Consider the following 14844-nt stretch of genomic DNA (forward strand, 5'->3'; position numbering starts at 1 on the left):
TCGGACCACGAAGGTGTTGGAACAAGGCGTACAAAAGCCGTAAAGCATGTGAGCCCCGAGGAGTCGTGGACGAACACTAATTCAATATTTGCACAACCTAGTGAACCTTGGCGCATTTTCCTAACCGCCCGTATCCTGTTTTCTTCTCACCCTCTTGTAGAAGCGCTCGACTACCACGGCATACACCTGACAGACTTCGAGAAGCAGGAAATTGAGAAGTACAAGGAAATCTACTATCTCGGACTGGTCGCACGCAAGATCAATGCCAAGGCCGGAGTCGGCGCGAACAACGGTTTCGACGATGAAAATGGATGCTATCAGAAGGTAAGGTGACATGCTCGGTACTCAGCTTTTTTAGCCTCTGTTCTAATCTCCGCCTCATCCCACGTTTGCAGATCGTACACGACCACATCTGCTACCGGTACGAGATCCTGGAGGTGATCGGCAAGGGCAGCTTCGGGCAGGTGATCCGGGCGCTCGATCACAAAACCAAGCAGTACGTGGCGATCAAGATCATCCGCAACAAGAAGCGCTTCCACCATCAGGCCCTCGTCGAAGTTCGGATATTGGACGAGCTGCGCAAGAAGGACGCCGACGGAAGCCACAACGTCATCCACATGCTGGATTACTTCTACTTCCGCAACCATCTCTGCATCACGTTCGAGCTTATGAGGTAAGCATTTGGGCGCACACGACGAACCAGAATCCTCACTTTTTGAACAGGGGTCGGCATACATTTCCTAAAAATGGGCCAGATGATTATATAAAGAAACCGAAAGCGCGGGCCGGGTACCTTAAATGATGATTTAGAGTCTTCAAAGTAATGCTTAACCCATTTGAATTGAGTATCAAGTTTTAAAATAGTAAATTAACTTTAAAAAGTGGTGGTAGATAAAGCATAAGAAATTCAATTTTTTTTTTTAATATTATTCTTGACGTTGAATTTTGATTTTTTTCAACAAATACAGTTTGGTTCGTTGTACACTGTTAGCTAATTTCTTTAACAGTACTTAAAATTAATTCTCTACTCAAATAATTTTAAAATATTTTGGTTTTGAAGGCTCTCAGTAGTGAAAATAACTCATGTACGAGATGTTTTCCATGTTGCGAGTCTTACTTTATATCGTAACGAGTATAATAACTGTATTTCTTGAAGCTATTTTGGATACAGAGTAAACGACTGATTGCTGCCGGATTTTGGAATCGTGAGTCTCGAGACTAGGAAATGTTAGAACCATCACTAATGCTAGTTAGGAAAAGGCTTTCAATAGGTATATGAGGAATTCACCTAATATTACACTGGCATGTTTCAATCATTTTAATCTTCATTTTTGGGAAAAAAAACAAACCTAACATCGTGAACAAATCCGATTATAGTTGAGATGAACTTTGCCGACCCCTATTTTATAAGGCAGTTTGTTAATCACGCATGTGTTCCGTTTTCTGACGTCACGCGCTGCTCGCAAAACTCGCATGTCACGTCCTAAACGGGAGCCTCCCCATCCGTAAGGATTCGATTTCCAGCCAGCTGATTGAGCAATATCGTTTTTAAGACCGCGTCGAAAGCAGCCCAATTGTGCTAGTAGTAGTAGTAGCTGCGCTGTCATTTTCTTTCCGTATGTAATGTCTGGCGTTTGCGAACGTCGAAGTTCAGCTCCGTCGCAGTGCGATTCGGGGAGTCGGCCTCTGGGTAGCGCTGGGTCGGGTGCCATAAATCTTTCTACACCCAATAGTAAATGGGGTGCAATTTTGGGCCCATTAGTGGGAACATGCACAAGTTGCCCTTAACGTCTGGATGGCTGGATGGGTTGATAGTTGTTTCGCCGTCCCGTGCGCCGTTTTTTTTTTGGAAGGGGGAGTTTTTCCTTTTTCGGTCTACCAAAGATTGGTTAAATAATCGACGATTATGAACCATGACAGTGTTTATCTATTTTTTTGTTGCTCCTCACTGTTGCTATTTGCAAACTTTCCTAAAAAGGGTAGAGATTTATGTTTCAGACTAACAGGAATCCATTAGAAAACGATGATTCTCCTTGGCCTTTATAATTTAATTGGTGGAGTCATCCCTTGTGGTGCAACATTGGACCACACATTTTTCGTTTAACAAAAGCAGATTAACTTCGTTACGTCGAGCTGTGGCAATGAGTACCGGTTCCGTTATTACACCGTTCAACTTAATCCGCTTAAGCTCACCAGCATGGTTGGTAACTTTTCTACTTTCCCCATTTCCGTTCGAACGCAATCCGTGTCCTGCTGCCAATCAGAGGGCCGTGCAAGGCTTTACTTCGGTTTGGGTTTCATTTGCAATGTACAATTGCGAACCCTCGGCGATGGCGAGTGTGAGTTAGTGTACGCGATATCCGTTTTCCCGCGCGCACGGGATTTATGCTCGCTTGAACCGTTTCGTTTTCGACTCCATATGTCCTTCGTTACAGTTTCTTCGGTTTTTTCTTCTGACGAGTCCGAGTTTTTCTTTGCATATAAAAAAATGCACAAGTTGTGCTAAAAATAATCCCTGCCGTAACCAAAATAAATCCAATATATTTGCCATTTTCTCGCACTCCCGTCTCCACCGGCTGGCTCTGGAGGGGTTTTTCTTTTCCTTCTAAAACGAAACATTACCGTTACGTGTGGTTTTCGGGGGGGGGGGGGGGTTTGTTTTTTTTTTTGGTGAAACATTTGGAGAACCTTCGGAGTCCTGTCCAAAATCGTCCAATTTTCTTCGCATCGCAAGTTCACCGCAAGTTTTGCTTGGCTTCCTCGCCTTTCGCACCGGTTAGGTGGAGAAGAAAAATAAAATGTTTCCATTTTGTTGCCGCAAAAAGGTTACCAACTTCGAGTTACTTTCGCGAAAAAAACAAAAAAAAATTACCGTACCGTAATTTCTGCAACTCAACGCCGAACGGGCGATGGCCAAAGGAGCAAACTCCCGAGCGATGGGGCCGGAACGCAATTAATTGCCCATAGTTGTGCGATAGTTCTGGTGCGATAAGTTTGTTTGGGTTGTTTTAATTAAATCTTTCCTCCGCATCGACAGCTCCCGACGAGTGATAATGGGAAAATTGCGACGCGGAAAACCCCGAACACAGGGACGTGCTGGGGGGAAGGCAGGATTAATATGTATAATACCGTGCAGCATGTTTCGTAACTGGCTTGTGATGGATTCGCGCGCGCTCCGGGTTTTAATGTCGTATGCTGCCCGATAACGACGATGATATGCAAATAAATCACGGCGAAAGATAAAAACGGCTTCGGCAACGACTTTGGGGAGCGATGGGGGGGAGGGAAATGGTTCCGTTTGTCATTCGGTGTCTGTGCGAACCGGTGCAGATGTGAAGGAACTTGTTTGAAAACAAATCGATCAGTATCTTCGCTATTGATTAAACGAGCAATCGTTGGTTGGAGGATTTAAACAACTCGTTTATTTCCGAATTAAAAACCAGCCGCAATTAATTTATTTTCCTTTTTCAGGAAAACACTAAAAGAATAGATTAGTAAAGTCAAATCGGTTTTAGAGAGATCATCGGTGCGTCCGCGAGTTCCAGCCAGTTTAATGTTTCTAATAATTAATAACTTCTAATTGGTTTATTTTTCCGAACGCAAATTAGATTATTTATAATTTATTTTAATTGCTGCCAACCATCTCGAGACAGTGCGCAAACCTTCGTGTGCCCCAAACGTCGGTGGTTGTTCATTCAACTTGGAGATAATTATGAACTGCCATTTAGCGTTCCGACGGTTGCCCGCACGCATCCGGCCCGAGGCTTCAAACTGTTGCCTAACTCGGTTAACACGCATTTTCTAATGCGGCGAGGCCCGAGGCGACCACAGGAACGCCCAAACTGGCTTCGTGTCACCTTACCCGTGTGAAGTAAGGGGATGGGAGAGGGTCAGCTTTTAGCGTGGTCGCTTGTTCAATACCATCCGACCATCCACGCACGCCGCTTGGGCAAAAAGGACTTCATCATGCCGACGTTAAACGGATTGTGGCAGAAAGTTGTCCCTTTCGGCGAAGAAGGTTCCGGCCTGGCGTATGTTACAGGGCGCCGATGCGTGGGCTTACCTACTGCCCGGGTTGGGCACAACTTTTTAACCTTCACCCCCCCGCTTGGCCCGCGTGGCCCCGCGTGGAAAAGCCGCAGCGATGGATAAAGTTTGGTTGCTAGAAATGAAAAATCACTTCACTGGCAAACTTTAGCGGCGTGTCTTCCGGCGACCGGATGGTACCGTTCGCTACCCATTTCCAGTTCATCGTTTGCCACCGTGTCCGGAACTGCACAAACACACACACACACACACACATACTCCGTGTGGGAGCTCATCAGATAAGCTCCGCAAGCGCTTCTTCCACTTCCACGCTATGTTTAGCTATCGTAATCCATCGTCAACATGGAACGCTCGTTGGGCCCGCTTGACGATTAAGGGCGAAAGTTTCGACGGTGTTTGAGGGTGCGGGGAAAAATTAGACGCATTTGGGTGCCAAACGGGAGACCATCAAAAATTGACGTGGGAAAATCGCGCAAGTGAACCGACCGCGTTTCGGTTGCGCCAAACGGTCGAACTTTTGCAACAAACCGTTGGTAGTTTCACATTGACACGAGAATGGGAGGAAAGTTTTCGGGACACCCGCGTCGTATTGATACTGCGTTTTATTTTAATTCGCTCCTTTTTGAAGCGTTTAGCATTTTTTTAATCCAGCGAAACAGAAAAACAACATTCCACGGACAAACGGAAGGTCATGGGGAATCGGGTTTTTCGACCCGTCTTTTGGAAGTCGCCCTTAGCGAGATGGCACAGGAACTTTGTACCATTCAGCTGGAAAACACGAGAACTGACTCATACGGACGTCGGAAAATCATTCCTTCGTAACGGGAGACCAATTCAACATACTCGGGATAAAGGTTTTTCCCGAAGCAAGATTACTCCACATACACATATTTTAATGTATTTATCATGCTTTCTTAATTTGTTTCGAATTTTTTAATGCTCGCATTAATTTTACTGTCCTGTTGAGGCAATGACCGTGACATTTCAGCCCTTGGCAAAGGGGGAAAACCGAAATGGAAAACACCCGAAAGTTTGCTCAACTATTCCCTGGCGTTTGCATTCAGGTCAGGGAAGGTCACTGAAAAAGCTGCACATTTGTGCATTCGGTGCATCGGCTCCGTGTGTTGCATGTGGTAAATAAATTACCGCAGATCCGCTCAAGATATATGTAGCATGATGGTGGGTAATTTTTTAAACTTTAAAATGCATTGCATCCCCGTGACAAAATCGTTTTGCTCACCTTTTGTCCCCGTGGAAGAAGACGGCTTTCCGTTGGGAGGGATTATTTTTCATAAAGCAGGATAATTCGAAACAATTAGTAACGCTGAAAGCCCTCCTTCTCGAGGTGCCTTCTTCTGTTTGCGGATGGGGAGCTTTTCGTTGTAGCTATTAAGTTGTTTATTTATTCGCCATTCCGAGTCCGTGTGCCCTTCGATACGCTCCTCCATTCATTTTTCATTGCCATTTTCCCAGGCCACAAACTTTTGCTGTTTAGTGGTAAACAATTCGCCAAATTAAAATCCCCCCAGCCTGACAGCTCGAAGGTCATTACGAAGCTCTCGACTTCCGGAAGTAAAGCTTATTGGGACGAATCTTCGGAACGGGCTTTGCGCTTCTTATCAGATGTACCGTGGAAAGCCTTAACCAAAGACACAAATTTCGGAAACCCTCCACGTTCCCGGAGTTCCGGTTGTTTAGTGTTTCGGTGGAAAAATAGTCAACAACATCAACAACATTTAGTGACATAATTAAACGTAACTTTTACTTATTGCCGGAGGACATGAACCTTGCGATAACATTTTGCAAACTTTTTCGCCCGAACTGTCGTTTCGTGCGTTCTCGTAGGCTAATGTTTAAAGTTTGTGATTTGGAGAGAAAAGCCACTGTTGTTTACTAAATGGACGGAACGCGGTTTAGGTTTTATTTCTGTATGGAAAAATAACAAACTTACGAAACCGGAGTCAATGTGGTTGACATTTAACAATGAAGGTACGATTGAAGTTAGACAAACGCGAGGTTTTTATAAGATTGGGCTAAAAGAAAAGACTCCTGCGTCGGGCGAGTCGTCGTCCGCTTTACGGAACGATGCCGAACGTCAAACGATCGCCAGACATGAAATAGAGCCGTTAAGCTAATTGATCCATTTCACTAACTACACTTTTGGTTTCTCGTTTGTTGTTCTCTTTTTTCAGTCTGAACCTGTACGAGTTGATCAAGAAGAACAACTATCAGGGATTCAGCCTAAGCCTCATCCGGCGGTTCTGCAACTCGATCGTCAAGTGTTTAAGGTTCCTCGACGATCTGAACATTATTCACTGTGATCTAAAACCGGTAAGTTGAAAATTTCTGCCGAACGAGCAAACCAAAGTTGGGTGGGCAATTTTCCGAATCGAAAACGTTTCCAATCTCCGAATTGTTTTTTTTTTTTTGGTTCCAGGAAAACGTGCTACTCAAACAGCGGGGCAGCAGTTCGATAAAGGTCATCGATTTCGGCAGCTCGTGCTTTTCCGACCGAACCGTCTACACCTACATCCAGTCCCGCTTCTACCGGTCGCCGGAAGTCATCCTCGGCTACCCGTACGGCAAGGGTATCGACATGTGGAGCTTAGGTAAGCCTCAACTCCCCGACTCCCATTTCTTCCCTCTCCCCCCTCCCCCCGGGGGAGTTTAATTTCGGACAGCAAATGTGACGTAGGTGGTACCCTTCGGTGTTCAGCCCGTGACGACAATGAGAAAATGAATTTTAGATGACCAGCTCGAAAAAACACACACTCAAACACCTACACACAGGCCAAAAGGTAACATACGATTTCCCGTTCCCCCCTCCCCCGCACACAAAACCCAGGCCAAACGATGAAACGGTTTTCCAATTGACCTCGCATAATCGGATAGTGTCGGTGCGGAATGCATATTTGATGGAATAATCAATCCGTCGAATACACACACACACACACACACATGTCTGTCTGAGTCTGGGGTGAACACAAAAATAAAAAGATTTATGATTCCCGAACACTTTTCCAACAAAGGCATGACAGCTATGGAGAAGAAAAATCAACCAACGTCGGGAAAATGCGTACGGCTTAAGGGGAATCTAATTATTTGAACAAATATTTCTCGTCTGTTTGTTTTCCCCCCCCTTTTCCGAGACTAATTGCAAGGTTGTTCGATTTTCGCCGACCGAATGGAGGCGCATGGTCATTTTCAAGTTGCACCGTGTTGTTGGCAAAGACATTCAATCCTTTAAACACACACACATACGTTATCTACCAACGCAAGAAATCACTTTCCGTTTAGTTTCCGTATCAGATCACGATTGCGCAAAGAACCGAACGGAAAGCGCAAATAAAACCAGGGAAAATCTAAAACACACAAGCACTTGGTGTGTAATTGTAGCAACGAACGAGCACGAGTGAAAACTGCATGACATCAACCCCGCTTCCTTCTCTTCCTTTGCTTGCGCCGGCATCTCCGGTTTACCGTTTCACGGTACGTAATATTTCACGCAATCAAAAACCGGTGACCATGAGAAGCGGACTCGGGCTGTTCCGCTCGTGGGGCCCCCCTCCCGATTGTGCATATTTTATTATGCACGTGGAAATAATCGATTTCGCCCGAAAGCCGCACGTTCCTCTCGGCACCTCCTGTCGTTCGGGAGAATGTTTTTCCCCTTTTCGTCCTTGCGGTAGAACGAGCAAAGGATGATGCCGCAGTGCGCTTCGCGTGCGCCGTCCGGGTTCGGGTGTAGGTGATGTGAGCATAAATTTGACACCCCTGTTAATGAGGCGTGTGTGTTTTGTTTCATTTGTTTCACTTTTTCTGCCCGCTTCGTTATGATCGTTGGTGGTGGTTTAACGCTTCAATAAAGATGGCCGTTCGGTGATGATGGGTCGGTGAATCGGATCGTTTGGCCGCTGAAATCGTTCTTGCGAAGGTGGAATAAAGCAATCATGTATGTCAACATGCGGTTTTCCCGCCTTCGTCAGCAGCTGGTAGTTGGTGGGTTGGTTGGTTGTGTGTTGGTTGTCAATTTGCATCCAATCAAATTGTCAGTAAAACGTATCCCTTTTGACTTCGAAATGCATTCCCATACGTTCGAAAACGTCGTGAGGGCTCTTCATCGCGAATGTTTTATGATGCATCGTAAAACGGAAAGAAAGAAAACCGCAACCGTTTCCATACTTCTCGTCATGTGTGTGTGTGTGACGACGACGAACTCGCTCAAGAAGGAAGCGAAGTTATAGGCCATATCTATCTACAATCCTCACCGAATGTTCACACGTTCGAGGGGCGCAAACAAAGAGGAACCACTCGGAGGGGCAGCAGAGGGGCAGGAGAGCGGCAATCGACCCGGAAATCAACCACCAGCCAACCACCAACTGCTAACTTATGCTCAACCACTTAGTGATAATTGAATCGAGCATGCAACAACCGGCCCGCCGTTGTTCAATTCATTCATCGTGTGGGTGGAAAATAAACACACAAAACAACTGCAGTAGAAAAAAAACCACCCCCCAATTGAACCACCGACGAGTACGAAACAACCCGCCTCTCGACTGACTAATCCTTTTACCTGTTCCCGTTTCCTGAACGGCGACCCACCGACAGGATGTAGATCAAAGATTACGATCGGTGTTCGTGCGTCATTTAGCGTCCGTTGTTTCCTTGTGTTGTGCTTTCCACGTTACTAATTTCTGAATGGTTCTCATGTATTTTTTCCCCCTCTCCACTTCCATTGTAGGATGCATTCTGGCCGAGCTGTACACCGGTTATCCGCTGTTCCCGGGGGAGAACGAGGTCGAGCAGCTGGCGTGCATAATGGAAATACTGGGCGTCCCGCCGAACGACGTCTTCCAGCTGGCGACCCGCAAGCGGCTGTTCTTCGGTCAGTGAAACAAGGCATAAACCAAACACAAATAAAACAAATCCAATACGCACCATTTGAATTACTCCAAAGCACGGAAAAATGGAAAAACCCCACCCCCGGAAGGTGGCCTCGTGACCTGCATTCGGAGGGCGTGTTTTTATTTCCATGTCCGCTCTTGGGTGTTTTTTTTTAAGCAAAAGCCACTGATTAGTGGCATTACATTTTCCTTCCGCATTAGTTTTGTGTCCCTTGACTTTCAGTCTAACGAATTGTTTTTTTTTGATTTTCCAGATTCCCGAGGAGTCCCGCGATGCATCACCAACTCGAAGGGGCGCAAAAGGAAACCGGCCTCCAAGACGCTGTCGCAGGCCCTGCGTTGCAACGATACCGTGTTCATCGATTTCGTCAGCAAATGTTTGGAGTAAGTTCGTTTTGGCTCTCGGAGTGGGACCTTACTTTAATAATTACCACGCGGCCGGTAAAGGGAGGGCAGGCCAACCAGCACACGCTGACACACTGCGCTGGTCTGGTTTGGGCGCGTTTTCACGGAAGGAGCACACGAATGCCAACTAGGTGCGTGGTTCGTTTGCGTGCCCGGCTCTTCTGTTTGCTGATGTTGGCGGAAAAGCCGGCTCGGCTGTTGGCTTTTATTCATGGTCACCCCGGATGGTAATTTTTCGATTAAATTTGACCCGGTGGCCTCGTAGGGAAATGTACTCGTAGGGCGCTGCAGTCGGTATTTATCGATGGTTTTAGGAAGGCAAGCCGGAAGTGGGAACCTGTGTTTCACTTTGGTTCGTGACAATTGAATGGAGGAGAATTTACCCAGGTTAAAGGAAATTTAGTTGCAACAGAATGACGGAATTGAAAAGTGGTGGTATTTAAAAACTTAAATGTCACTCAAATGTTTACTTTTACACGTATTGAAAATGTGTTGCAATTAAATGAATTCTATCATAAGTCAAAAATTAATTTAAATGGGAAGGAAGGAGTAAACCCAATACAGTTCAAACTAAATTTCCCAAGCAAAAAAACACTATGCGTTAGAAAGTTAGTTAAATTTTGGACATTTTCTACCCACTTCAGCTACAATTCCTCGTTTTTTTTTTCTATTGCAGTTGGGATCCACACAAGCGCATGACGCCCGAGCAGGCGGCGCGCCACGAATGGCTGCAGCCGAGCGCATCCTCGACCTACGTTTCGTCCAAGTCGAAGGAGAGCAGCGACAGCCAGCTGAACTTCCTCCACAAACTGCAGCGATCTCAGCCAATGACACCAAACACCATCCTGCCGGAGATAAAGACTCCCTCCAACCGGAACCAGCGGTACACCAAAGAGCGCGTCAAAGGTAGGTGTGCGGAAACTCGCCTTTTTTTTTTTTGAATCCCACGCCAGCCGTCCGGTTTTGCTCCGTACAAAGGGTGCTGCCTAATGCTAGAAAAGTGTGAAAAGTGTGTGATGTGTGTTTTGTAGAACTAAAGAAATGACGCTCGAAGAAGGATTGGTGTCGTCCTTTCGTTGGGAGCTCGATTTTCGACACGTTGCTTTCATGCCTCTTTGTGTGCAAGCTTGCAAACAAGTTGGGTTTGTTATGGAAGCGTTACGCGTTACCGTTGTTCCTATTGCATGCGAAGCGTTACTTTACCGTTGAATAAATTTCAAACGATCGCACTCGTGCTCCGTTTGTTCGAACACGTGTCTCTTTTGTTGTAGGTAAGGAGGTGACGGCGCTGAAGCAACCGCTGACGAAGCTGCTGATCAGCTGCACCACCGTCAAGGAGTTGATTTCCGTGTTCGATAAGCAGAAAGAGAAATAATGCATAAATCGATCCCTGTTCGCCCCCTTGTTTTCCGATACACATCAAACAAACAAACAAACAAACCAAACCATCCCAACTGTTCCTTGCTTATTTTCCTGCCTCCATCCCGCGTAGCTGCTTTGTGCTGGTTTGAAAGCTTCTAATAAACCGCTTGTGAGGTCCTTCCCCCAAACCCATCGAGCTGCAGGTTAGTTGAGATTGCGATTCACGGTTGTTTTGATTCGTCATCAAACAGGAAAATCATAATCTCAACCACCGGTCCTTGAGCGAATATACATATTGTCTCCATTTGGAAAGTAAAGAATTGATTCGGAAAGTGCATGATACGCGTTCAACAGTTTTCACTTCACATAACATCCCATCTCGATTGCATTATCAGTCAACTTCATTTACTTAATGTTTGTACCGTTCTTGAGTTCAAGGGGTGTTTTTTTAACTTTAACTGGACGCATTTCAATCGTGTTTGTGTTGTTCGCTAACGGCATTGAACGGTATTGGGGGGGTTGGCGCGACCCAACCCTCACAAACAAACAAATTCAATCATATTTTTTTAAATCCAACCAAAAGCGACAACAACCTCCAAATTCTCTTCTCCACCATTCTAGGCCTATTGGATTCCACCACCTTTGGACACTTGTTAGAATCTGAGTTGTGATTGATAAGAAGAGCAAACGAAAACAAAAAAACAAAGCGAATGAAATGTAAGCAACAATTGGCCAACAAACAAAACTTTGCTTCGCGTGCCGAAAACGCTTGGAAGAATGATGAACGTACGGTGTTTCGGTGTGTTTCATCATGGGACCATTTGTGTTCATCTGTGTGTCTATGTTTCATCCCGCATTTGTGTGCTTTTCCATTGTGAAAAGGGGTCATTTTCTTCGTGCAAAGGGTGGGGATTTGTTTTTCCTGCTGTATGTGTTAATTGAAAAAGAAAAACCTATAATTGTAACAAGTAAAGTAGCACGCTTGATTGAATGATACATATTTTGATAGTAGTTGAAAGTATAACTAGAGCAGTATTTAAAAAAAAAAACGTTTAAGCTCCCTTCCTTCGGTAAGCTAGGATCAGCTAGAAAGTCAGTATCTAATTTTGCTAGTATAACGTACAACTTCAACCGGAGATCAAATCCGATTTGCTCCACAATAAATATTGTGTTTCTCTTTTTGTCATCTTCTAACAACTCTCTATGTTTTCACCGAAACGTACAGACTAACCCATCGGTCGGGAATGTTACCAGTTGTTCGTTAGGATGTAGCAAAGGTTTCCCAAAAGGTACGGTTGTTCATCATCTGTGCATGTGTTCGTCCTTTCCTCCTCGCAGTGTTCGTTTTCCATTGTCGATCCGGTCGATGAGCCGGGTTTCAAAATACACAGTTTCACCAATAACAGTCATACAAAAAAGGGGTTTCGCTCGCGATGGCACTAATTTCATTCGATGAAAGGGGCATTTTGTGACCGGAATGGTTGCGCGACGATCATATTTGGTGCATTCGTTAATTAATCTTTCACATTCGCATTGTAGTTTCGACCGACGAGTTCTATCAAACTTCAAACTGGATTTTTCCTACCAAATACTAATGAATTCTGTTTTTCCCCATCGTTTCTACTTTCGGTGTTTCGCCTCTCGCTCTCTCTCTCCCTTACAGCTACCGATCTCGAAACGGCACAACAGCAATACTCACTGCACCGGTTGAACACGGCCCGGAAAGTGACCGCCGGCGGTGCGGGCCTATCGAATGCGAACCACAACAATAACAACAACAACAGCCACCACCACCACCACAGCGGGGGCAACAACAACAACAATGGTACGTCGGGCAGCACGCAGACAATAAACGGGGCGTCCAAGTACTCGTCGTCGACGTCGTCGGCCCATCATCACCACCATCACCATCACGGTGGCGCGATGCCGCACTCGCAGAGCACCGGCGACGTGTCGGCCATCTTCGGTCGGGCATGACATGAGACGCTGGCCCGGGCCAAGGATACGAGCAAAATCATCAGCCTCATCTAGGGCAAAGGAAGGCGGGGTGGTGCGTGAGGTTCGTGAAGGGGGAGCTCAAGGGAGGAACATCTCCGCGACTTCGAGTGGAGCTGTATATTAGTTGCAACCATTCTTGAGGCGGATCAACCGATGGATGGACATAGTGATGTGTAGTAGTATATTTGATGTAAACGTCGTGCTAAACGTTAGATACGACCACGACCATATACAAGTAGGGTGTAAAAACAAAGCAAAAGACAACAGTCCGCCGACAGTTCTCCCGTGGCGCTTACAGTACGAGTTTTACTTCTCTCCTTCCCTGTCCAACCGTGTGGTGGTGGTTTGTTCGATGGCTCGAATCCCGAAAAAAAAACGGACCCGTTCGATGGTTTTAGATTTCCACACCCACACTCCCGGCGGGAGGCTCAACGGCAGCAGGGACACAACCGGCAGGAGCTAATTACTGTGACTGTGACAAAATAAATAACTGTTTCAACAACGTCGGCTCAAACGTACGTTGTTGCATCGTAGTTGTGTAGCAGAGAGAGAGACTAGGATAGGCGAGCCTTAGGGTAGCGATTCGGTTAGGTTAGGGCCCTCGTGAAGGATCATCATCAAGCACACGATGAGTCAGGCAGAGGTAGATTTTGCGCATCTATTGCGGGCGACAAATGCGCCATTTCTTGATGGGGACTCGACGAGCAGTAGTTTGTTTGTAGAGGAAAAATCTTTCGTAAAGTGAAGTAAAGCGTAGAAATAAAGTAAAGTCCCGAACCAATCCGAACGTGTAGTGCAGACGGAAGGCCAGAAATCCCTTTGTAGAAAATATCCCCTGCCCGGTATCGGAATCGAATCAGAGCTAGTGAGTGTAGACGCAGCGCAGAGATGTATCTTTATACACATACATATACCCCCATATATCTGATATATATATATTTATTACGATCAATGACAACAATGATGTGGTAATCAACTAGAAGTAAACGTTGGACAAAGTGTCGCGCGAGTGAGTAGGCCAGAGCTGAACCGAATAATAATCCCTCTCAACCGGTGATACACAGAAGGCACACTGGGAAGGTATCTATAAATATATACGGGAAAGCTCATTCTGATGAGAGAGAGAAAAAAAACGGGGTCCGAATGGCAGGAGGGATCAGAACCGCTGACAACAAGCTAGTGACTAATCATTAATCTGTAAGTATAGTTCTCCTCATCCTCCTCATGATTATTGTATTTCTTTCTGCTGTGAACCACCCCTCGGTGAACATTAAAGGTTGGCTCCCGGTAGTGGTTTGTTTTCAGTACGAACTATTGAACGAGGGAATCGTTTAATTGGGAGCGTTGTAAGAAGAAAAAGAAACGATGCTTTGCACGAAAAATGGAAGGCAAACAAAAAAAAAACGAATGACAACAATAACGCATGTGTATAACAAATTATTTAATCAAAACTTAACGTTGGCCGACCGATGGATCGCAACGACCGCTGGACTCAACCTTATTCTAATGAACTATGTATTAAAAACAATTTAATTAAAAAAAAAAACAAACAATACTGCTAGCCGCCGGACAGATGGGAGCGTCGTGAATATTAAGCAAACGGAACAAACAAAAAAAAAAGGAAGAATAAACTGCAAAGGTAACGATTATTTTAGTGTACATTTGTGAGACTGCGATCAGACGAGGGTCGACGCTACACTGTTTTCGAGAATTCGAGAATGGGGAAACGAAAACTAATAGAGGGAACGAACGTGGGCGATTTGATGAAAACTAAAAACAAACAAACAAACACAACAAATACCGACTGCAGGCTGTACGGATCGATGTCGTGGGTAACAACAGTTTAATCGTAAGCGAAGGAAAAAAAAAACATCTATAATAAAGTTTTAAAACCATATGCGGAGGAGCTTGTGTTTTTCTACTTTTCATTTCATGAGAAATATTATACGGATTTAAACAGAACAGCCTACGGAACAGCAAACTTGAGCGAAGCCATTCCCTATGGAGGCGCATGGTCATTCACGATGGTTGCGATTATATTCCAACACCAACAGGATGCGATCTGATGGCTTTTCGGAAATAATCGGCAAAAAAGAGTAGATTTAAAATGTTTTCCTTATACCAGAAA

At 45.3% G+C, this 14844-nt stretch overlaps 1 protein-coding gene across 1 annotated transcript in view; it reads left to right on the forward strand.

Moving 5' to 3' along the window:
- Positions 1-14427, forward strand: part of LOC131266412 (dual specificity tyrosine-phosphorylation-regulated kinase 4-like) — a 69795-nt gene extending 55368 nt beyond the window's left edge. Inside the window, exons 4-11 of the mRNA XM_058268924.1 lie at positions 161-324; positions 396-673; positions 6240-6378; positions 6485-6656; positions 8789-8932; positions 9206-9335; positions 10033-10262; positions 12382-14427. Of these exons, the coding sequence (XP_058124907.1) occupies positions 161-324; positions 396-673; positions 6240-6378; positions 6485-6656; positions 8789-8932; positions 9206-9335; positions 10033-10262; positions 12382-12695 (1571 nt within the window). The 3' untranslated portion in view covers positions 12696-14427. The remainder of the gene's footprint in view (positions 1-160; positions 325-395; positions 674-6239; positions 6379-6484; positions 6657-8788; positions 8933-9205; positions 9336-10032; positions 10263-12381) is intronic.
- The last annotated feature ends 417 nt before the right edge of the window (positions 14428-14844 follow it).

Source organism: Anopheles coustani, chromosome 2 (assembly GCF_943734705.1).
Source record: "Anopheles coustani chromosome 2, idAnoCousDA_361_x.2, whole genome shotgun sequence".
In the NCBI taxonomy this organism is placed as follows: domain Eukaryota; kingdom Metazoa; phylum Arthropoda; class Insecta; order Diptera; family Culicidae; genus Anopheles; species Anopheles coustani.